Source organism: Haemorhous mexicanus, chromosome 6 (genome assembly GCF_027477595.1).
Source record: "Haemorhous mexicanus isolate bHaeMex1 chromosome 6, bHaeMex1.pri, whole genome shotgun sequence".
Lineage (NCBI taxonomy): Eukaryota > Metazoa > Chordata > Aves > Passeriformes > Fringillidae > Haemorhous > Haemorhous mexicanus.
Window position 1 is genome coordinate 13,037,598 of NC_082346.1, and position 24,623 is coordinate 13,062,220.

Sequence of the window (24,623 nt, forward strand, 5' to 3'; positions counted from 1 at the left end):
TGAAAAAAAAGGAAAACATTCCCTTGGACTGGTACAACTGATTTTTTTCAGAACCACAGAGAGAAATCCAATTTAGTCTACAGCACAGCAATTTTTCAATGTTATTCCTGAACACATTATGTGACTTAGTTCCAAAGTCATGTACTTACAATACAGGGAGGACCACTTCCTCCAAAGAGATTCCAAATTCAACTTTTTCAGGTATTCTTCTTATACCTTCTAAGGAGTAAAATAAATCACTCCAAGCAAATAAGCAAGAACATTTTATTGTGACACTTGCAGCTTTACCTTTCTCAAGTAATACAGAATTCTCCCAAATGTCTTTACCAGCCAATTTAAATATTTCATCTAAATCTGCATCACTAGTTTATAAAATTTCTCTAAGATCTGCACATTTTCAACTGATTTAACACAAAAACAGAAGCAAAAGAACAAACCCTTGAAAACATAAAAGAGCTGCATTGTGGCACATTTATTCTTTAATAGAAAGTAAGAAAAACTTCCCTACTGACCTTTATTCCAAGTGAGGAAAAAGATAAATATCCATAGCTCTTTGTTGCATCTGGTAGGATTTTAAGATCCATCTATGCATCTTTAATCACAGAACAAAATTTCAGCCACACTGAACCACCTAAGGAGACTTTATGCTCCATAGTTTTTACATGCATTCCATCCTCTGTGTGCTGACTACAGGACAGAGATTCTGTGTACCTACAGTGGTTTAGATTTAAAAATACACCATATGCCAACTTAGAGAAACATCCATTAGTAACTAATAGAAAGAATCACAAGAAGGTCTCACAACAGTTTACTAAAACATTAAGCTTCTTTAAATCACAGTTTTGAAATATAAAAATTCTATCTCCCCTGTAACTGAGATGTATTTACACGAACTTTTAAAAAATTCGGTCGGTAATTCAGCTCTAATCACTGTCATCCGAGCCCCCTTCAGAGCCCTCATCATTAGATGCCTCTGGCTCCGACTCGTACGCAGAAGCTCTGGCAGACCCCTCGTGGTCGGAGCCCCTCTCGGAGTCCCTGTCGGACTCGGCGCTGCGCGAAGCCGGGCGCGATTCGTTCTCGGAGCCGCCGGAGCCGCGGCTCCTCCCCGACTGCACGGACTCATTGTCCGACTGCTCCGACTCCGAGCGCCGCCTCTTCCTCGGGGACCGGTCACTGTCAGACTCCTCCTCGGAGGCGCGGGCGCTGGACCTGCGGGGACTGCCAGCCTCGCTGCCAGACTTGTTCCTGTTATCGGAATCGCTATCGGAAACAATGCGTTTGCTGTGCTGCTGCTCCCCCTCCTCGGAATCACTGTTGCTATTTCTAGCGTGCCTGTGGGGAAAAGCAGAGGGGAAAAAAATGGTATTAAAAGGTGCTCCCTTTAGCTGATAAATAAAGCAAGACACCAGGATTTGGGTAATGCTAGTTTTAGAAGAATGAGTGGAATTATTTTGCACTGGGAAGGGATATTGTGAGTACAATGAAAAACTACTCATTATCTTCATGTTATCTCATTAACAATGCATTTTCTCTTGAAGGCATGCATTGAAACTCTAAGTTCATACAAAGTTAATTAAGGTTCTTACCCATCATCAGCAATTTTGAGTTTGTCCTCATCAGAAGAATCATCACTTGATGAAATGATGGCTTTTGATTTGATCTTTCCTTTCATTGAAGGAGGCAGTCGCTCTGGTTTGGGCTGTATAGGGGGAAAACAAAGGGCTGCTTGTTCATGTGGCACAGGGCCCAAATGTAGAAACACGTTCAGAAAACCAGACAAGCTTTTAAAAAAATTTTCCATTTACTATCACTTAATTCTAGATGGCTTTGGAAATATCCTTTTCATCCTTGAAGCAGCAATAGCAACAGGGAAGGAGGATAAAAACAAGCTCTAAGACCAGTTGGCTTTAGGAGGTTTTGCTGCAATTTTCAACACTAATAAATCTCTCTTGACCAGGGTAATGCTGAACTCCAAATGCATATTTAGAGAGTGATGCAGTTATTCAGGGTTTAACTTACAGCCTTTTTCTTCTCTGCTTTGGGTGGACGTCGCTTCTTAGGCCGTGGGCCGTTTTCGTGTTCTTCATCATCACTCCCCTCCTCAGCCTTCTGGGGTCTTGAACAGAAACACATTTTATATGGCATAAAGCATAATACTGCAAAAAACCCTTAAAGCATACAAAAATACCAGTCTCAAGAAATGTCCAGTTCATCAAGTGTTACTCCTACTTCTTTTGCAGAGCGGTTGCTTAAGTCTAATAAAGGGTAATGTGTTAGTAAAAAATAACCATGTGACCTTTGATAAGAGTTTGTTTTTAAACTGTTACAAAAGACTGCAGAGAATTTATTTAAAAGCCATACCATTGCTCAGGGAAGTCTAATATTAAATTGACATTATTTAAAAATTAATTAATTAAAGCATCCGCTACCTCCTCCTCTTCTTCTTCTTTCTCTCACCCTCCTCTTCTTCCCCATCCTGTTCACTGCCACTGCCCTTCCTCTTCTTTTTCTTTCTAGAGATGGGCAGATCTTCATCACTGTCATCATTGACAAACTCATCAAACTCCCCCGCTCCTTTTTTGGAACGCTGTAAGAAACACAGACAACACAACCTATTATTCCCATCCCAGTTACAAAGCTACTGGAAAACACTTCAAAATGGAAATCTAGCTGAACATGTTCTAGAAGAAATGAAAACACAGACCTTCTAGAGACTATGGCAAAGTTGGCACCAGAGAGGTATAACTTAGAAACTGATTCAGAACTGGCACATAAAATAATCTTCTGTTATTTTAACAATTGAACACATTTTAGTGATGCCACTACACTCAGAACTTTCAAGTATTAGCTTCCAATTTTGACATTTTTTGTATTAAACCTGTGCAATTTTACTCAGTAGAACCTAGGAGTTTAAAATTAAAAACCTGTGCTCCTGCAGGAGACTATATATCAGAAGGAGAAAATTAAGGAGGTTTAAAAGAAATAAAAAACAAAAAAAGAGATTAAAACATTCTGTTCTACCCTGCCTCCACCGCCACCACGTTTTTTCTCCTTTGATCCTTCTACTTCACCAGTGAACATCAGAATATTCTTGGTCTTCTCCACATATTGAGCTCTTTGTTCCAGAAGTTTCTTCTGCTCTTCTTTTTCTCTCAGGCGCTTCTCCTCCTGAAACACCAAGGAAGCCAACCATTACCCTTGTATTTGCACCCCCACGGTGATTATAACAGCAGGCACAGAAATTATTTGCTGTCAGGAGACTGGAAAATTGCTTTTTGATGCTCTGTGTCACAGCAGAAGATGCACATGGCAAAAAAATAAGTTTTCTACAAAAAAGCCCATGGTAAAATTGGTAAAAGTCTGATGGCTGAACTTCTGGCACATCTATTTTATTTCATTATACAACTAAGTATTTCTGAGGCTATGGGAAGTAAGAGCATCACCTGTCAGCTGCAATATTTTCAGCTAGCACTTACTATGACTAAGAAAAACAGCTACTAGGTAGCACACCCCAGAGCAGCAGGAGCACATATTGTCGGTGTGTGCACTTACAAAATGCAATATACAGAATTTAGTGGAATGAAACCTGTTCTTTAAGCAGTTTCTGGCGAAGCAGCTCCTTCTCCTGCTCCTGCTTGGCACGCAGCTCCCTCTCCTCCTCATCCTGCTTGCGTGCCCGAGCCACATGGTACTGGGCCTGGCTCAGTAAGTCAGAGCACTGCCTGCAAAATCCAAGGTTCTTGGGTAAGGCAAGGTGGCAAACACAAAAAGAAATGCTTTTGTAAAGTGTCTGCATCACAACACTACATTCATATCCCCAGTGAACTAAAAACAGCTACTTGAAATAGCACAAAGAAGAGCAGTGCAGATTTTTGAGTAAATCAAAGCATTTTTAGTAAGCTAATTCATCTTCCAGTGGATCATTTCAGAACATATTGATTCACACTTCAAGCGTAGCCAATTCATATACAGAAAACCCACACATGAACATAAAAGGAAAAATGCCAACCAATTTGGAGAGCTTCAGAAGTATGGTTAATAAGAGCTTGTATTTAATCATAACAACCTAACAAACCTTCTCAGAAAGGCAGGGCAAAATCCAAGCTTAAAAAACCCAATAGTGTGAGGGTTAAGGTTGCATAAAGAGTCCAAGTCACACAAAACATTAAAGCAAGGTGTTTTCAACCCCCTCTTAGCTGATGCCAAAATGACATTTCTTTTAATATTGAAATTTTCTTCTCTGCACAAAGTGATTCAATGATACCCATTCAGATGTACAGTGCAGGATGGCCAACACATGGTATTTGTATGGGGCTGTGAAATCTTACAAGAATGTATAGAAGTGAAACACAGGAAAAGAATGAAACAGGAGCAGGGAGTGACCCTGCACTTGTATTTCTATTGTTCTAACAAAATGACAGCTGAAAATTTGGAATCTAGCTTTAATACTTAAAAAAAACCCCCAAAAACAGGACAAAAAATATTCCCCTTGGAATCTGAATGAAGGATTTCTTTGTGGGTTGTTTTTGTTTTATTTTTTTACCTGGCTTCTGTAGCAGCAAGTGCCAAGTCAAATCTCATCTTATCACCTACTTTACTCAAGTAACTGAAGTACCTGGAGGAAATCACAAGAAAGCAAAGATAGCATTACTTACATATTTACTGCAATTTTGCCTTGAAACAAACCATTCAGACCTGAATGACAAACCTGTAAAACTCAGCAGATGAGGAAATCCCACCAATTTCCTCTGTGCCAGCACCTTTTAATACAGCACCTTTTAACAGTTAAAAAGTGCATTCAGAGTACTCCAAATCTAAAGCATTCTAAAACCACTCTGGAGAGGAAAAATTCTAAAGAGTTCTGAGATTTCATTTGCTGGCTCCTACCAGTAAGAACATTGCTGACCCCAAAAGACTGATTTATCTGTCAAAGATTACATGCCTGAATTCAGCATAAGAGAAGGAAGGAAGGGAAACTTGTTTTTCAAAAATCCTTTCAGAACAGCCTCCTTGACCCAATGAACAGGCCCTTGGGAATACAACAAACTTCCAAGTAAGATATGATGATCAGTGCTTTGAAAAGTTTCTCAAATTTAAAAGAAAATGACTTACAACTTTCAAGATTGCCACAGTTTCTTCCCATATACCCTCAGACACATTCCAATGAAATGTTTTTGTGCTAGACTCAAATTCTTGGGTATATGAATATAATAATTCCTTACTTGAGGTCTAGACTATGGAAAGTATTTTCCAAAAATGTTAGTGAATAGGCAAAAATAAATTCATGCAACTTCTTCAAGACAATAAATAACAAGCTTCTTATTAAATTTAAGTCAGAACTTCCATCCTCAACGTAACAGCAGAGCTAGGAATGCACAATTCATGCACCAGCTACACTTAGAGGCAGGATAAATGGTTGAAAGCTCTGTTCAAGGATGGTGACAACTGGATCAGATTAATCACACTGGTGTCTGCACAAAATTTTCTATTACTGTTCTTTAAACAGAACTAAAATATCTCAAATGCACTTAAGAAATTGCTTTTGTTATTAAACTGTGACAGTACTTGGGCTTTACTTACCAAGAGGAGGGTGAAATTAGTCTTAAGGGACTGCCAGTCATTAATTATGCTTATGTAAGATAAACAGATTTGCTTTTAAGCCTGAGAGTTTGCTTTGAAAGAAGTCATAAAATAGTATTCAAGTTGAAGAATAATTGTCAACATTTCAACTGTGCATTTCTGGGAAGAAGAGCATCTTGGTCACAGCAATAACAAAACTCTTTGAGAAACACATATTGGCATCTGGTCAAACAATACTGGTCCTGGAACAAAAGCTGAACACACAGTTTTGTCAGGCCCCATATTTTGTTTTCCTACTAGAAACTCCAGAAATACACAGTGCTTTGTAGAAGTTGATTGCTCTTCTAACCAGATTTGTGTTCAATAATGCAAGTACACTGTAAGGGGACAACAACATGGATTAAAGGATTAGAAACAAATGATCTTTACCTGTGGGCGAGCTCCAGCTCTTTCACAGCATTAAGGACTTCCTTCAGATTGCTTTTTTCATCTTTCAGAACAGAGGTAGCAAGTCTTTGCAGCACTAAAGCCACATTAAACATGAGGACTGTATCACTTGGAGCCACGTGCCTGGCCTGGAAAAAAACATGTTTTTAAGATAAGCTACAACGTGATACAGAAATGACATAAAGAGAATAAACACCATCATTTCAACCCCACCAAACCACCAAATTTAAAGAAACACAAACACACATCAGCTAACAGTAATTTTATTCTGTGATCCATGATGTTCTAGATCCATACCTTTAACAAAGTTTGTTTGCATTCCTGTAATTTGCCACATTTGAACAGTGCCCGGGCCAAATATAACAACACTTCAGTGTTTTGATGCTTATAGAACTTTCTGAGGCAGTTTTCATACTGAAATAAAAGAAAAAAAAAAAAAAAATCAAAGTAAGAGGCAACAGTGGTTTGTTATTTTGGTTAGCTAACTCTAGTAAATGTTTCTATTCCTAACAAGCATTACTGCTAATATGCCTTTTGTTTTTTATAGAAGTGTGTTATGCTGCATGGGTGCCTCCCTTTCAGTGATCAGAACATCCTCTCTCCTATTCCATAGCAAGTTCCTGATTTTTTCTAGAAACTGGCTGCAGCCCAGAAGACTCTGTAGGTCTTAAGTACAAAAAAACCTTTTTAAAGTAGCATTTACTGCAACAAAGTCCAACCAATATGACTCATTTTAAGATCACTCAAATATTCTCCACAGTATGTGGGGGGAATAAATGATCTATTTTCTTTATTCATATCAGATATTTTTCAAATTGAAATATATCTAATACACTAATTCTATATATCTGATGTAATTAGTTAAAAAAAAAAAAAAATCAGACTTTCCAGATAACTCAACTTTGCTCTGTCCACCCAGCCGAGGAACTTACCCATGCCAAGGGATATCAGTTTCTCTAAAGTGTAAAAGATGACTTGTTACTATAACTTCTGTGGGTCTAGAATTAAAGGCTTAAAAGACAGCAAATGTTATCATTTTCAGTAAAAAGCACCTTCTGTTTGACACACTCTTTTCTCAAGGAACCCTTCACCCTCTCTAAGCCTCCAAAATAGGAAAGAATACAAAGTAAGTTTTATTTGCAGCTCAAGTACAGAAAAATTGCCCTGAACTGTAACACCTGAGGTTGCTACTCTTGGATCTCACCGTGTTGTGAGCACCTTCAGCATCCAAGATTTTGTGTTTAGCTCAAGCCTGCCTCAGATTTGTATGCTTTAGGGCAGAGAACTCAGTAGGATAATTATTGTGGCTGCAGTAAGCTGGGCTAGCAATTTCAATTTGTCTCCCTTTGAGTCCAATATAATGTTATTTCACACTGTGACTGCATAGCAAAACCCAGGGAACAATAAAACACTTCAGTAAACAAACACATTTCTAATAACACCTTTTCTTAAACAAATTAGCAAATGAGAAAAATATTTTTTCTCCCAAATCAATAGATGAAAGTGATACCCACTTCCCCACTGTAATTCACTGCTTAAACAATTGCTAAAATGAGATTTTCATTAGGTTTTTTGTCAATAAAAATAGTCAAAGTGCTAAAAAAACAACGGACCCCATTCAAGCACAACAGAGTGATGTGACTGTGTTGCCAAAGCTTGCTAACAATAGTTCACTGGAGGACAGTGACTACTGAGCTCCTGAGCATGTAAGAAAGGCCCAGTAAACACTTCTTTATTAAGCATCACAAAAAGCTTCAGAATAGCTCTGAATGAAGTGTCTTTGAGCCTCAATAAGGACTCATCTTAAATGACACAAGTTTGTTCTTAGTTTCTGTCCTGTTCAACATATGCTGTGCTTTTAAGCTTATTTGTATGCTTTTCATCAACCAGTTGAGATCAATTTACTTGGAATAGGTTGACACTTGAACATTTACTTGCTTGGGCAGGTCAGGTCAAACTAGCTGACCTCAACAGATTTCTTTCAACATGAATTATTTTGTAATTTTAACAGTGGTGAGTGAAACTACGCCCCAGTCAGCTTTTAAGACAGCTTTTAAAGTATTCATGTGGTCATTTACAAGAACAAAAATAGGAATTGTAGCTATTTAAAAGAAAACCCCAGCAGCAAATTGTATTTACTTACTTTGGAAACATCTGCTTGTAAATCACATACAGTAACTACACTGACTGAAACCGCTCTGGCTGATAATTTATTCCACAACCAAAATTCTAACCCTGCTACCAAAAAAAGAATAAAAGATGATAGTGCTTTGTTACCTCCCACCCACATTTGGCAGTCTGTTACTAAATCTAGACTTGATAGCCAACAGCTTGTTAGTAGGCCTAGAACTTGTTAAAACACTGCTCAGAAACTTTCCCAGCTGCCCTGACAACAGAGAGACATCTAGAAGTCGTGTGAGCCAAGACAGGAGGTAGTTCAATGTGGAGATGTTACCATCTGCACAGCACTGATGTACTGTTTCTGCTCCACGTAGATATGTGCCAAATTCAGCCACACATCGCTGATATCTGCTGTGGCCTCTCTCACTTGGGCAAAAACATCACGAGCTTCACGGAAATATCCTTTGTGTGCCAAGACAGCTCCTGAGGGGAGAGGAATATGGACAGTGTGAGCTTCCAGGTTCATGCACTGTGCACTCCTACCACAGAAAATTCAATACTGCCTTAATAAAGTGCCCCTTCAAAAACTGACATAGCTGCCATTTCCTGGGCTCCACTCTACAGTGCTCAGGCCCTGAAAAAACAATTCTCTATTAAAGCATGAAACTTAAGAATATGATCACCTCTGAAGCAAAACTAGAGTCTGATATTCACCTATGCCATTGGCAGCATACAAATTCTTTGGGTCATTTCTGAGGACTTGCTTGTAGATGGCTAATGCACGGTCTTGGTGACGTTTCTCCTGCAGAAAGAAATGCCCCAATTCATCACTCACTTCTAAAGTGGGGTATTAAAAGATCTACCCAGAGGTTTTATGAACTAGAAGATGCCAAACAGACATTAAGAAGAGGCTCTGAATAGCTAACAACATATGAAAATAAACAAACAAATCCACACACATGGCAGAGAGATGCCCATTACCTTTTCTCTGTCTCTTGTGGGTTGATGGAGAGTCTGCAACCAGACATTGCCAAGAGCCAGCATGGAATATGTATCATTTTGTGTGGAGGGCTGCTTCAAGATTCTTTCAAATTTCTTCTGTCCTGGACCCCACTCTTGTTTAGCCAAATGAAGATTGCCAATCAGAGACCAGGCATCTGGATGATCCTAAATAAAAATTCACTCTAAGTTACAAAGAAAAGGAAAGTCTTTTCCTTTGCAAGAGCTCTTTTTCAAGTATAAAGTGTTACTCTTCTTAAACATAATTCCATATTCAAAAGAGCCCCAAACAAAACACAGAGAGCAGATCTGGCAGCTCTCTCTTCTTCCCCTAGTTTAAACAAATTAAAAACACAAAAAGAGGAAAATAAAATTTTAAGTTAACTTATTATTTAGAGTGTTTTAATGTTAAACACTTATAGGGTTACAAACCTGATTGATTTGGAGTGCTTCTTTAAACCAATCAGAAGCCTCATAAAAATTCCCTTTATCCCTGGCCATAGCTCCCAAGCGCAAGTAGCCTGAAAATAAAGATAGAAAATGAAATAAAATCAGGGAACAGGTTAAAGACATCTTGCACAAAGAAAATATTGTCCATGCATCAATTTCAAAAGCAATCTTTCTCTTGATCAGCTAGGGACAGCCAACACTAAGACACCTTTCATATTCTTTTCACAACAAGAAATATGACATGAAGAGGAACTTGCACCCATGATGGCCAGACGAAAACTGCAGGTTTTGAATGATTAAAGTATTGTGAATGTGTTAAGTTGGCTTCATAAATTAAAGGCAGCTGAAAAACTGCAAAGAAATAAGGATCCATCAGTTACTTAATTCTCCTCCCTCCACTTTAAATAGCTCTCCCATCTCCACAAGCTTTGGGAAGGGTATCTGCTGGTGACAATGGAAAACAAGCAGGGAAAAACTACAGATGAGGCTGGGGCATGATGAGTGCTGCAGCTTGCAGCAAATGGCACAGGCTACTCAACCCCAATGCTACTGTGAAAACAAGGGAAGACAGACTTAAGGAGAGCAGAAGACACTGTCAACCAGAAGATTTTTGGTATTATAAGGATGACTGTAGAACTGAAATACCAAATGTCTCTTACAATCAACGTAATTTGGATGTTCTCTCAAAATATTTTTATAGAGCTTTTCAGCTTCGTGAAATTCACACATGGCCTCGTAGAGCCTGGCAAGGTTGTAGGATGTCGTCACAGAGATGGCATTGTAGTAATGCTCATCATGCTCAGCCTCTGCTTTTGCACGATCCAGCGACGCCAGGAAGTATTTCTGAAGCACAGAAAAGAAAAGAGCAATGAAGCACTCCAGAATGTCCTCAAAGAAAAACTTCAGTGTGACCAAGAAACACCATTCAAACTGTGAGTAACTGCATACCTTTGCTTCTCCCAGGTTTCCCAGCCTGAAGTGCAGGGCACCCACATTATTCAGGATCTCTGGAGGGACATCAGCCTGTACTTTCTCCTGCAGAATGCGTGTGGCTGTTCCATAGGCTGACAAAGCACCCTTTGGAAAGAAACAGAAAGTGAATGAAAGAAAGAAGAGAATGAGCTCTACATGCTCTTATGAAAAGCACACACACAATTCACCAAGTGAGTATTAGTAATACCTGTATATCTGTCTGTTCTAGAATTTGGGCTAGCTCAATCCATGCCTCTACATCATCAGGATATTGTTCCGTGACTTTCTTTAAATGCCCCTGAAAAACAAAAGATAATTATGCCACTTCAAAGACACACAGCCTGTTTAAAAAAATGGAAAAAAAGAGAAAGAGTGAAGGAATTAACCGTAACACTAGAAAGATATACCATACAGAAGCAAACATCTTAAACATCTGCACAGTAATAAATCTGCATTAGTTTTCTTCCTTCATTATTCTATTCTTCTGTAGAACAGAACACCTGCTTCAAGTCTTACAGAAACAAAGGCTATTACACCAACATGAAAAGCTAGAGAAATGTCTAACATTTCTTGCATTTATCTACCCAACATTAGATTTGCAATACCTTTCATTTAAAAAAAAGCATCACCGTCCTTCCAGATAAGCCCAGACAGGACAACTGCTTTCTGGAAATTACCAGCTGATTTGCTCTCTTCAGGAAATCATGAGCCAACTTCCCATCTTCAGACAATTTTATATATATACGGAAAGAATTTTCATGTACCAAATAGAGACATGAGGATGAAGCTTCTCTAAATTCCTGAATATGCTTTACCCAGAGCCCAAGGGAGTCTTAGTTCTGCCCAGAAGTTGTGACTCTTCACAGACAGGAAAACCCCTCATGACAGTCCATACGAAACATTCCCTTATCTACAGCTACCTAACCCTGAGTATAATTCAACTTAAGGAACAAACTGATTTCAAGTCTGATTTCCAAGTTCTACTCTTGCAAATGAACAGGATGCTGGTGGAAAGAAAACTCACCTTTGCAATATCCCGTTTCTCCTGGTCTTCTGAAGCTGCATAAAGAGATCCAAGGATTTTCATAGTTTCATAATTGTTAGGGTAGGCTTTCAAGACTTTTTCAAAGCATTGTGAAGCATTCTCTTTGTCCCCTCGATAAATGTACATTTGACCCAATCCAAAAAAGGGAAGTACGAAAGAAGATGAGGCAAACTGAGTGGCCTGGTAATAATACTGGAAAGCTTGGTCATAATCTTCCTAATTAAAAGGAATTAAATGAAGAACAGTCAGTGTTTTTACAGGCAACCTTTGCATGATATAATAGAGACTTTTTTAAAACGTGAGCTCAAAGGGGACTTTCAAAAACTGTCCTACCTGCACATGAAAAGACCTCGCCAGCTGGTAACAGCTCTCTGCCTGCATCGCTTCCACTTCCGTGTTATGGAAAGCATGAAGAGCCAAGTGTTGTACTTTACCATAGTCCTGACAAAAAAAAAAAAGGAAGTTAAATGAAATTTGGAAGTCCTCCCTTTATTTATGGTCAAGTGGTTTTATGATTTAAACATGGATAGCTGGAAAACATGACAAAGCTTTAGTCACAGCAAACTAAATAACAACAGATTTAGTTTTAGCTGTTACTAATCTTTTCTCTATTTCATGTTTTAAAGCATGGAAGAGTGAGGAGGGGGAAAAACAAACCTACAAAAACCTCAACCAACCAAAAAAACCAATCCCAAACACCAAAAACCCAAAACCCCTTCAGGACAAAAGTTGATTTTGATGTAAGTAAGTGTACCTTTCTTGGTTTTCTTGAGAAAGGTTCATACAAAATTCAGGCCAAAACCCTCACACTTCTTTATCTAGATTAACAGATATTAGGCACCTGATGAAATGTGTTTGAATCTAACACCAAAATTCTTACTGTTAAGAGGTTATCAAGCATTTAACTGTAAAATTTCAGCGATCTCTTACCTTCTTGAAAAAGAAGTGATTAGCCAAGTGATTCAACACCATTGGATTACTGGGATCAATTGTGTAAGCCCTAGAGAGGAGTTGAACACCATTCTTGATGGAATCAGCCTAAATGAAACATTGACAGGTATCAGCAGTACCTCAGTATCTGTATCTTATTACCATCTTCAAAACCATTTTTCAGTCTAGGCTGCTCAGGGTTTTTAACAACACCATACATAGCTCTCAAAAAAAAAAAGTAAATTCAGCTTCTGGCTTTTCTTCTTGCAGCATACAGGTGGAAAATAGGAAATGAAGCTACTACATAGGGATGGAAAAGAGCACAGCAGGACTTTCTAGGGGAAAAAAAAAGGCAACAAAACCCAAAAGACTTGGTGTTGATGTTCTTTGATATGTCACACTCACAGCCTGACAGCTTTCCTTCTGCTCCTTCAACTGTTCAGTGTCCCCAGTGCCTGTTTGGTTCAATGTTTTACCCAATTCATTCAACAGTGGAATGAAGATATTTTCACGTTCAAATTCTAAACAAAATTAAAATCAGTGCAAGTTTGAGGTGTTTATATTGAAATATCATTGCATCAACTTACTCTTTTCTAAAGAAGCTTTACACCCTTAAGAAAGCTTCCCACAGGTAAAAATGTGATTTACCTACAAGTTCAAATCTACAACTGATAAAATAATTGCTCTTTATTTAGGACAACCATGAAATCTGTATCACAAGCATGTCAGCTTACTGTGTAATTATTTCTGAACAGAAACACCAAAAAAGCTATCAAGGTTATCAATCATCTAACAGCTGTGCTTTACTTTGTAATTATGATGAGAAGAAAGCAGTCTTACTGAACTGATTAGGTTTTAAGAGGTTAAAACATAATATGAAGGCAACTAAAAAATCAATTTCAGTTTGATCAGGTGCAATCTTTCCAAACCCAGTGTAACAATACATCTGGATAAGGAAATATTGAATCTTTCCTGCTTTCATTTTCAAAGGTTAATGTGGTTTATAATCACACTGTGCATTTGTCCAAGTTCTCCAATACCTTGAGTCTCATGTCCAACTTCAACCCAATCCAGTAGATGGGTAGAGGTCCCAAAGCTCTAAGTGCTTTCATTTAAGAAAAACAGATCAGACAGACCTCAAAGAGAGCACAGTGTGATCTCAACCCTATTCTGACATCATAACATCTTCTAGGAGGAAGAAACATTAGAAATATATAAGCACAAAAAAGATACCCATTAGTTTGATTCTCAGAGAGGCTCTTCTCCCCAGTGTTCTCCCTTCCCTGCGTCAACTCTTCAGTGCTACACTAACTTTTACCACAAAGTTGTGAGAACAGTTTGAAGTAAAGCACAGATATATATTTCTTAGAAAGAACACAAAACATCTTTGAGTGGCTCAGCTTTTAATCCCAGCTTTTTGAATCTTCAGGTGAGTGGGTTCATCCCTTGACTTCCTGAAAAGATGTTCAGGAAAAGAAAGACAAAGATACCAAATACGATCAATTTCTCATCTGTGGAATTTATTAAAATTTGACTCTCGAGTATTTTTGGTTCTTTCTGTAGTTTTATGAAAAAACCTCTTATACTCACTTTTTTTTTTTTTTTTAGTTTCTTCATGGAAGTAATAATAGGGTATTTTTTTCCCCTCACAAAGTAGTAAACCAAGAAATTTTCAGACATTCTGCGCTAAAAAAAGATCTTTCTATAGAAAGAAGTAGTACAGTTCTACAGAATAGTATAGTTCTATTGAACTATAGAAAGCAGCACACTAAATTTTAGCCACATAAAATTATGTAACAATATTAATTTTTTTAAAAACACTTAAGAGTCTCATCTTCCAGTGATAATATATCTGAGATGGTTAATCCACGCTAAGGAAGTTATGATCCCAACTAAGCTAATACATTTGCATGTATTTTTCTAGTGATACAACACCTAGAAAGCTGAATCAAAACTTATTTGTACTTTTATCAGCCCAGTTAAAATTTCTTCTTGCCTGCTCATACAGCATGCATGCCTGAATGTAATTCTGAGACTTGTTTGAAAATTTGTTCTTAACTCCTGAACTTCTAAAAAGCTTGTTCTAACCTCCTGGAAATATGTGTTTTACCTTGACTTTCCTTCACATATCTCACCATGGAGTTTTATTATTTTAAATGAAACAGTTAACCTAGCACTGTTTTTCTGTACCTAACTCTTCTATAAATAAAAGAATGGAGGATTTTTACAACAGAAGAAAGCTATTCAGAATGTGCTGCTCACATCACAAGCACTATCAATAATATCATTCAACAGCAGCCCAGACTTAGAATTATTCAACCACAAAAGTTATTACCCATTTCAAAACTGGACTATCTTTGAAAGGATAAAAAATTTGCTTTTTTTAGCTAAAAGAAAGTGAACTGAGCACGGATTCCTGCTAAGTCAGACCCACCTCCTTATTATTGAGTTCCAGAACAGCCAGTCCAACCAAGGCCCCGACACACTTGGAATTCAGCTCCAGAGCCCTGCTGAAGGCCAAGCGAGCTTTTTCCAGCTTGTTCAGCTTCACGAAGCAGTGGCCCATTCCCAAGCGAACCTCGGCTAGAGAACAACACGACACCATTCAGAATCCCACAGTTTCAACTTTGTGACTTTTTTTTTTTTTCACAACCTGGAGTGAAAGCAGAGTTTTTCATATCTCCTTAAAGTCTGTAAAGCCATCTAACAATTTGCTGTTTTTCAAGGCAGCAGCACATACTTGGCTGGCCACAAAATGAACTTGAATGTATTAGTAAGACTTTATTTTTTCATAAATACTGATCTATCTTCCACAGACTCCAATGCAAACAAATAAAAAATTACTTTTATGGAAATGTATTAAAAAATAATAGAGAAAAGCATTAAAAAATTGCCAGATGGAAGGGCAGGACATTTCTTAGGTAAGTTCACCCCAGACTAGCAGGGCTTCAGAAAACACAGATGAATAAACAAGTTAGCTGGCATTTCTCCTCAAATGATCAACTGATTCACATGCTGTTTGTCATCCTCCAACTTCCATGACCAAGTACAGATGGACTAATACAGAAAATCCATATCATACTGCCCTTTCAGACTACTTGTGATCTAAGAGTACAGAGAATTTATAAACAGCAGTTTCAAACTTGTGCCCATTAGAAAAAGGGGAGCAAAGGAAAGATGTTTGTTGAAAAGTAAGGCTTTTGTGGCAATCAATCTTATGGTAAAGCAGACCACAGAACACACATCAACTTTGCAATAAACCTTTGCTCAGACAGGTTATGGCAAAGCCTATCACATCTCTCAAGAGACTTTCAAGTTTTTTTGATCCTAATGTAAATATCTTGAATTAATGTATCTAAATCCCATGTATCACTTTTACAGCCATTAAAAATCACTTTCCCAGATTTTTGCATAAAGAAAGTAATACAAGACCAAGAAAACTCACATCATGCACTGTAAGGAGAATTTTGTTTTTTATGTCTTGTTTCATTATTGTTATGTAATTTCTGAAGCCTTATTCCAAGAGCTTACAGAGAAAGAAATTCTGCAAGAGTCTTGAACAGTTCCCTCCCTCTCCATACAACTTTAATTTCTCTTACGTGCAAAATCCCATTTTCTACCTCTTTAAAAGGTAATACTCCAAAAGAGAACAGTATTTTCCTAAACACAACTTCCTTCTCTAAATATTAAGAGATACTTCAAGTCAATGAATGCCTAAACCCCTCTATAAGGAGGGTTGGGGTTCTTTTGACAGATATAGACCATAAAAATGCCCTTTGAATTTGAATTAGGAAGACCTGAGTTAGTTTGCAAGCATAGCAAATACTTTCTGTCTTACCTGGGCAGCCTGGATTGGTACGCAGTGCTTTCTTGTAGTAGGCAAGGGCTCCTCTATAATCCTTCTTGTTGAAAGAAATGCATGCCTTACCTGTTAGAACACACCAGGAATACAACAAAGATTATAAACCAGAAATTCAAGTGCTATTTGCTTAACTTGTGCTGTGCCCATTCTTAAAAGTTACAGTTAAAAACTAACAGAAAATTGAGACAATGACAATTTTTATTCGATTTGATGATGTCAAGTATATGAAAAAAGCAAACCTGAAAACACATTAAATTTACATTTTCATATTTTTCTGCAGAAACTTAATTCCTTATTGGTCCAGAGGAAAGATACTTACTGAGACTAGTAAACAACTTAAATTACAACTGTACAGTCTACTGACCCCTCCCAAGTGGTAACTTCACCCTTAACAGAGTGTCCAGCTTCACTGCCACATCAGGGAAGCATAAATAGCTGAACTGGATGTATGCCCATGGGTCTCAGAAGATGCCAGTTAGCATTGCATTTTCACCTAGCTCTTCCACCTATGCGTACTTCCCAAATTTGAATTAGTCTCTGCCATGTGTGTCTTGATCACATTCTCTCTACACACACCTCTTAAGCATGTAATACATTCCAAAACTCAACCAAAGACCAGGTTTTTACAAATATCCATAAACTCGTACCGAGTAGGGCAGGAATATTATTTGGAGACTGGTTGAGCACAAAGTGGAACTGTGCATCAGCTTGGTCCATCTTATCACCTTCAAGCAGGCAAAAGCAGGCTCTTCCCAACAAGTGATTCTAGACAAGGAAAAGAATTTGCAATACATTTATCTTTGTAAAATGTGAAGTTTGGACTACAGGAAAGATTAATTGCCTAATAATGCTTTTTACAATTAAATTATTTCTCTTACATTTAACAAGCAAAAGAATACCAATTCTTCCTTCTGAAACTCCAAAGTTGACTGAAGTAGTTCTATCAGGTGTGCCAAGCTAGCCAGAATTACTCCTGGTGGCACCAAGCACATCTCAGATACAAGTTTTGCTTATGTGTGACTTTAAAGCCTGAGCAGTTTATAGCTTCCCTTTAGTGAAGGAATACTTGCTTTCTTTACAATCACTAATTTACAAAAACGGTTTTTTGATCAGATATCAGTTTTACCTGATCGTACATGATGATTTTGTCAGCCATAGTGTACAGCAGGGTGGCCTGGGTGATGAGCTCCTTCTTGTTGTCTTTGTTCTTCTCCTTCCGAGCCTGCTGTACATAGTAGGCTGCCAGAGTGTCCAGACATGTCATCTGGTCTTTCTCGTGGTCTCTGTAGTCCAGGTTGCCATCGATGCGGGCAGCTTCCAGCAGCTTCACAAAGTCCTCTGTTTTGCCTTGCTTGTAGTACTCCAGCTACAAAACACAGTTTTAACAGACAACACCACCCCAGTGAGTACAGAACACACCAAGCTGATGCTTTAGGCATCACAGACACTTTTTCTAAGATGTAGGGATAAAGCAGAAATAAATGTAGGTACCATCAGAGAAAGGTTTTCTGATAATGTCAAATATTTTTCTGTCCTAGAATTGTTGAATGGCCTGGAATGGAAGGGACCTTGAAAATAATCTTGTTCCAACTGCCCTGCCATGGGCAGGGACACTTTCCTGTTGCTCAAAGGCCCATCCAACCTGCCCTTGAACACTTCCAGGGATGGGGTATCCACAATTTCTAAGGGCAACCTGTGCCAGTGCCTCACCACCTTAAAACACAACTTTTTGAGCTATTTATAAGTGAAGAATCCACTGGTCTTCCTCTTTGACATTTTGACATTTAACCATACTTTCCACAGTGTAGATACTGCCCCCTCCTTTTTTATGAAGCACATAATCAAAGGCACAAACCAGGAAAACTATGGATCGAGGGAAAAAAAAAACATAGAAAGCAACCCTCAAGAGACATTGTTTCAGGAAAAAGTGATTGAATTTAAATCCTAATATGCATATGTCAGTCAGAACATCTGGCCTAGAATCAAAGACTGAAAGACCCCATAAAGTACCTGTTTGGAACTCAGTTATCACTAGTCACAGATTATGTGAATACAGTGTTTAAATCCACAATTTGTATCTATACTGACCGCTAGAGCAATCCATATGTGCAGCTGGGTGTGCTCCTGTTTCAGTATACTTATAACTTCATCACCCTCGGGCAACTGATCGAAGTCAAGCTCAATAACCTAGAACCAAACAACACAGATCATCTTTTCACACAGCATTAAAAACATCATCTGTCACTGAGCTCAAGAGAAACTGGACCTGTCAGAGCACAAAACAGAAATAATTATTTGTGTTTGAACATAAAGGTTATGGACAAAGAAAGGAGAGATAATATATTGCATTCTGTACAAGATAAATGCAATGGCCTCTCTTTGGAGAAAAGATAAACCAATGTTTGGGATACAGGTGAGGGAGAATAAGCAGAGATCCTAATTCAACTTCTTTCACTATGGAGTTCATGCTGAGAATCAGCTAATAATCAACTTGACTGCACACTGCTGACTTTCTAAAACTTTCCCTACAGGTAATATAGAGATCTAGCTCAGAAACAAAATCTTCCAAGTCATCTGGTGTCAGAAAATCAATACCTAAGACTCAGATTCCTGAAATTTTTTAAAATCATCTTTATGCCCTAGGAAATTAAGAGACTACTGAAGCAGCTAAATTTCTGAATATTCACAACTGTAGATATGACCAGCAAATGACATCAAGAACTTTTCATCACTCAGGCATTGTTTTGTAAGTATTAGTCTCCCATGTTGATCTAATCTTCTGATATTATAAAATGAGGGAAAAGGAACAGGTACTCCCCAGATGGGATATTTGGGAACGCAATTTAACTGCTTGTTAGTTCACCTTACTCAGCCATGCTGCCTTTAACAATTAGTCATCTGTGTTACAAGTCAATTTTACAGCAAGAAAGAAGTGTGGTTGTTGTACCCTGATTACCAGTGCTGGGACTCCTCTGTAGGCTGAATTAGAGCAATCCAGCTTATAAAGGCTTCTAGTTTTGACTATACAAGACTTCAGAATATCAGCAAAAATATTTTGTTTAACTTTGTTTCATTTTACTTTTATCTTGCATAGCACCTCCTGTTTGACAGATAATGGCCTTCATCCATCAACTAAAATAGTTATGAATGAGAAATAGGTATTACCAACACAGTAAATAAACATGGAAGTAAAAGAGAGCAGGAGTGAGTGGAGGGGTATTTTATTGCATTCCCTAGTGATCAATTCAGAACTTTGGGATCCAAGTAGTCCTAGCCTGAACATCAGCATCAAGATCACAACTCATGTTGACACCTCAGGCAGAAATTTCTGTCACAGAAGAAAATGCCCTTAAACATGTAAACTCCATAGAATAAAGTAATTTTGTGAGACTTAAAACCTCAATGGCAGCCATCTAGAAATTTGTTTCTGTATATATATTTGTGCATATATAAATGTCTCTGTGTACACATGTATATGTATACATGTACATGATATGTGTAGATATATAGAAGAGGAGGGACACAGATGTTCACAGAGAATATTCTTCAAACTGTAAGCATTATGTTTCAACACCTCACCTAACTACACTATTAATTTAGTATCTGCCATGGAATGATTTAAGGCCACACTTTGTTATATGCTGCAAATCTCCACACACTTCTCCTGAACCTTTCTAACCTTAACCTTGGCTTGTGACAGTGTACCTTAAATAAAGAAAAGTTAAATTAAGTTTTTAGCTCCACGGTGAAATAACTTTACAGAATCATTCCCTCTGCCCTGCCTGTGTCTAAGCGCTGCTTGAGGAACACCAAGAGACCCCGACCCACCAAAGCGCGGCGCGAACGCGGCCGGACACGCACCTGCGACCCCGCCACGGGGGCTGCGAGCGACACTCGCCCCGAGCCCGGGGCACAACCACGGGCGGCAGCGGCGACCGCCCGTGCCCCGCCACGGATCGCCCTCCCTGCCCTTCCCCGCAGCCTCCCCGCGCCCGACTCGCCTCGTCGGTGTCCCGCAGAGGGATCTCGATGGAGCCCCGCGACATCTTGGCGACAGCGCTGCCGGGGCCGCCGCGCGCACTTCCCCTCACGGCAGCGCCCGACCCGGACGTGCTCGGCAACGGGGGCGGAGCGGGCCGGGCCCGGCCCCGGGGCGGTGTGAGGGCGGCGCCTGCTCGGTGTGACCCGCGTCGCACACCCGCCCCTGGGAATCAGTGTGTGTGCTCCTATGGAGCGCCGAAAGGCCGTGCTGGGTGTCTGTGCGTGCACGCACGCAGCGGTAAATGGAGCAGGTTTGCCTGGCCAAAGCTCCCTGGGCTTCGGGGCTCCCTCAGGCGCCGCCTCTCCTCACGGCATCTCAAAAGCGTCAAAAGATTTCCAAACAAACGCGTTAAAACGGGCGGATTTTCCCATCTTCCTGGGAAACCAACGAGTAAATCCAAATTTACATTATTCGACTCGCTTAGCTGGTGTAATACTTTTGGTCCGTATTTACAATTTTTCAGCCTCATCTGGGCCAAGTGTATTGTAGTTAGATCGGAGTGTTTTTAATGACAAATACGGACTGTGGTAACATTGGAGCCCTGTGTGTGTGGGGGACTCGGCCTCACGGATGTGCAAAGTAAAGAAGGAATTCCACAATTGGGCTCCTAAATTGTGTTTTTCTAATTATGATGGCAGATACATTGCATATTTGGATCAAACACGGCAAGCCCAGTAACCAATGACCCATCTTGGTTATTTTTACAGTTGTACCAAGGGGAAAAAAAAGGGTAGTAAGACTAAAAGATTTTCACATTTCTACAGAAATTATTAAAAAAACCCTCAACCTCCAATGTTATTTATGCAGCCTGTTAAATCCTAGAGCTAACTTGATTTTGTCCTGTAGCTAATCGTCCATAGAATACAAAACTTTGAATTAATTGATAGCCACAACTATAAGACATTAAATCAGTTAATTTTATTTTAAAAATAAGTATGAATTACTATAATCCTATATATTATAGGGGTAATGGCTAGATGACTTGCAGTGTCAGCTGTTTTGTGAAGCCAAAGTAAGTCACATTTTTTGATTACTTAACATTTTGAATGTGACCTTGTGATTTTTCTTTATGCACTGATTATTCTGAACTGAATTACCTGCTCCAAGGCATTGTGCCAAATATTTCTTCTACTCTATGAGTGGATTTCTTCCATAAATACCAATTTTAGAGAAATGTGGCAGGAAAACTGAGTGATGTTGAAATTTATGGGAGTGTGTAGTTTTTGCACTAAGAACATGCCAGAACCAATATTATGCAGAGCCAGGTGCTAATTAATAGAATTCCTAAGCCTTCTTTTCTGGTTTATAAGCTGATTTTTCAAAAATAAACTACTTTATAGATATTTTAGTTAATGCTGAAGCTCTTTGGATTGAAAAGATAGCCTGTTCCTGAGTATTTGTTCAGAAAACTAGATTTCCTCATGGACAGAAAATTAGTTTTAATGAAAGATTTTTATAGGGTCAGACCTTTAAAGAATGAAATATTAAGCCAAAGTTAAAGAGGGAAAACAATTCTTGCTCTCTGGTACAAACCTATTACACACATTTTAAATGGTTTAAAATTTTATTAGTATCCTATTGACTTTTATATTGTTTAAAGCAGGAGGACTCCTTTTCTCTCCATATACACTCATAACAATAAGTCACTGTTTTCTATGTAGCATCTCTTTAGTGTGTAAACTATTGCTTTAGTGAAAACAGCTGCTTTTTTTCACTTTATGAGTGCTTAGGGACATCTCAAGTAAAGAGGCTTGTTTTATGCTGCTGTCTTTTGGTTTTATTTCATGGGATTTTATTACTGAGGAAATTGAATTTGGATTGTTAAAAAGATCTTGTTAAACAAGAAAGACTGATATAACAAAAATAAGATACAGCAAATTGAAGGTTCACTTGTGATATACGTTATATTCAGTAAAAAAAAATCCACTCAGGAAGCTTCATTATCATATGGAATTATAAATCTTTTTCAGGAAGGAGAACTGAGCTTAATGAAAATACTTTAATAGCAGTATATAAAAAAAAAAAGACCTCTACCTACCTAACCACCTCTCTTTGCAGGTAAATTACCATTTGTGCTTGAGGTGCATGTCCTTAAAGAAAGGAGCCCCAATTAGAACCAGCTGGGTGTGGGCACACATTTTGTGGGAACTGGGAGGGGGCTGTGGCTGAGCCCCATCCCCAATGGGCTCCAGGTGTGCAAAGCAGGTGAGCAGTGTTGAGGGTGATGAGCCATGGAGTGCTGAGGTGTTACTGACCTGTCACCAAAGGGAACAGAGGGCACACAGGTGCAGTGCATGAACATGAGGGGTGTGAAAGGTTGGGCTGAAGGACAAGAAGGGCAGATGCTTGCAGCCTTCTGAGGTGATTGGGTGTCACTCTGTATGGACAGACCCCTGAAGCCCTCAGATGTGGTTAAGGTGCTATTGTGTATGGGTTGCAGCTTTCTGAAATAGTTTGATGATGCTCTGTGTATTGTGGCTGTCTCAACTGCAATGTGTGCTGCAACAGCTGGGTGGTCAGAGCAGGCTCTTTTAGTAGCAAAATATCCTAATTTTAGGATAAAAGCTCTGAGCTGTAGGTAGGGCAGTGGCAGAATGCACCTGGGGGAGTTGTCCAGGGCCATCAGAACTTATTAATCTGTTTTAGGCCCTGACACAATATGTACATCTTGAAAAGATAGTAAGCAGGTTTAGTAAAGTGCTGGGCAAACTGGTTAAAAGAATGCTGAAAATGGGTTTAATGGTTATAAATTTTTTTTATTAGTTTAATATTGTGCTAGTCCCAGAGGCTGCTGTATTAGCTGTGTATCTCAAAGTTGCTACTTTAAGGAATTAGGATTTTCTATCCTGCTGGCAAGGAATGCTGAAGTAGGCTGTATTAAATGGATTTTGAGCAATGTTATGAGTATTCTTTTCCTTCAGTAATACATGAAGTATAACAAAACCAGAGCTGTAAGAATGGATGGTTCTTGCTGGTTTATGTTAATGTTTCACTGGAAGGTGTAATGTTTTTGCAGACCAAGAAATATTTTTTTTTTTGTAGCTACTAAAACTGCAACATTTTATGCTGGATAAAAGGATTAGTATCTCTTATTACTACTTTTAGTTCATGTTTCATCAAATGATTGGGCTTGCTTTATTTAGCTGATAAACATAATTATGTTCTACTGACTTAGATGGTTACCTAAATCTGCAGAGTTGTTTGTTCAGTTTTTGATAGGTTTTGCACAGGTAGCCATCCACCACCTCTGTAGTGCATTTAGTAGGTATAAAAGTGTGGTTTAAAAAAGTGAATCAGAGAAACAGTTCAGTCTTGGCTTTGCTTCATAGAATTTCTCTTAGAAAGCTCGAGAGAGGCAGCTGTAGGATGCAGGAGGCTTTTGTTCCATCCCCTGTGGGGCTAGTGGGAAATGAAGAGTGCCATTAGAAGTTAGCAGTACAAGTGCAATTCTACAAAGTTAATTTTTTTTAATGCTTAAATCCTCTCTAACTTTCTAAATCTAAAGCTGTCCGTGCAAGTACAGTGTCATTATTGCCACCTTCTGGCAAGCACGGGGTGATTCCTATTCAGTCACTATCCAGTGTTGTGCTTCCAGAGGATTTGGACTCACCCTCTGGAGTTTCGTATTTTCTCTGCTTATGGCTTTGCATTTCCCTAGTGGAGTCACCTTTTTGGCTTTGGCTTAGTGTTTTCCAACCTGTCAAACATGTTACTTTTCCAGGAAGACATGATTGATAAACATGTTCAATGAATTTTATTTGAATGATAAACAAACACCTCATAAACAAAGAGTTACTGGGCAAAGGCTGATTATTCCCCTGCTCCTTTCTCTTCCTGGTGAAGGCTGTTTTAGGGATTATGCATCAGCATTACAGGTTTAAAATGCTTGTCAGCAGTTAACAGGACAAGTGAGGATTACACAAAAGGCTGTAGAGTATCAAATGACATTGCAGTGCTGAAATGTAAAGAATGAAAGTATCACTGATTTTTGGTATAGAACGTTTGCTAGGAAAAATTGGTGTCTTTAAGACTTTAAATAGAGTTACACCTAGAGAGAGATTAATTTTTTATGAATTTACTTATGATGAATTTCAGAAATGTTGCCATTCTGTATCCTCTCTCTTTTAGAAATACTTATTTTACAGAAGCTTCCACTTGTTCAGAGGAAAACT

At 38.7% G+C, this 24,623-nt stretch overlaps 1 protein-coding gene across 1 annotated transcript; it reads right to left on the reverse strand.

The window, feature by feature from the left end:
* Nucleotides 1–250: 250 nt before the first annotated feature.
* Nucleotides 251–20,503, reverse strand: CTR9 (CTR9 homolog, Paf1/RNA polymerase II complex component). The gene is made up of 25 exons (XM_059848825.1): nucleotides 20,411–20,503; nucleotides 18,498–18,596; nucleotides 17,536–17,775; nucleotides 17,057–17,174; nucleotides 16,386–16,475; nucleotides 14,982–15,130; nucleotides 12,548–12,655; nucleotides 11,951–12,058; nucleotides 11,597–11,833; nucleotides 10,781–10,870; nucleotides 10,549–10,677; nucleotides 10,260–10,443; nucleotides 9,583–9,671; nucleotides 9,133–9,318; nucleotides 8,866–8,953; nucleotides 8,486–8,634; nucleotides 6,328–6,444; nucleotides 6,013–6,158; nucleotides 4,547–4,618; nucleotides 3,590–3,725; nucleotides 3,025–3,171; nucleotides 2,433–2,590; nucleotides 2,023–2,119; nucleotides 1,590–1,702; nucleotides 251–1,335 (listed from the first exon to the last, which is right to left on the reverse strand). Exons 1-25 carry the CDS (start codon nucleotides 20,453–20,455, stop codon nucleotides 924–926), a joined length of 3,507 nt encoding a protein of 1,168 aa, XP_059704808.1. The 5' UTR covers nucleotides 20,456–20,503; the 3' UTR covers nucleotides 251–923.
* Nucleotides 20,504–24,623: the final 4,120 nt, after the last annotated feature.

What these genes read in the sequence shown, in the direction of transcription:
- CTR9 (XM_059848825.1), bottom strand. Translation starts at nt 20,455, where the DNA reads ATGTCGCGGGGCTCCATCGAGATCCCTCTGCGGGACACCGACGAG. An exon ending in TAGAACAGACAGATATACAG is followed by an intron (nt 10,678 to 10,780) that starts GTATTACTAATA and finishes TTCTTTCCAAAG; the next exon opens with GGTGCTTTGTCAGCCTATGG. An exon ending in GCAAACAAACTTTGTTAAAG is followed by an intron (nt 6,159 to 6,327) that starts GTATGGATCTAG and finishes GTTTTTTTCCAG; the next exon opens with GCCAGGCACGTGGCTCCAAG.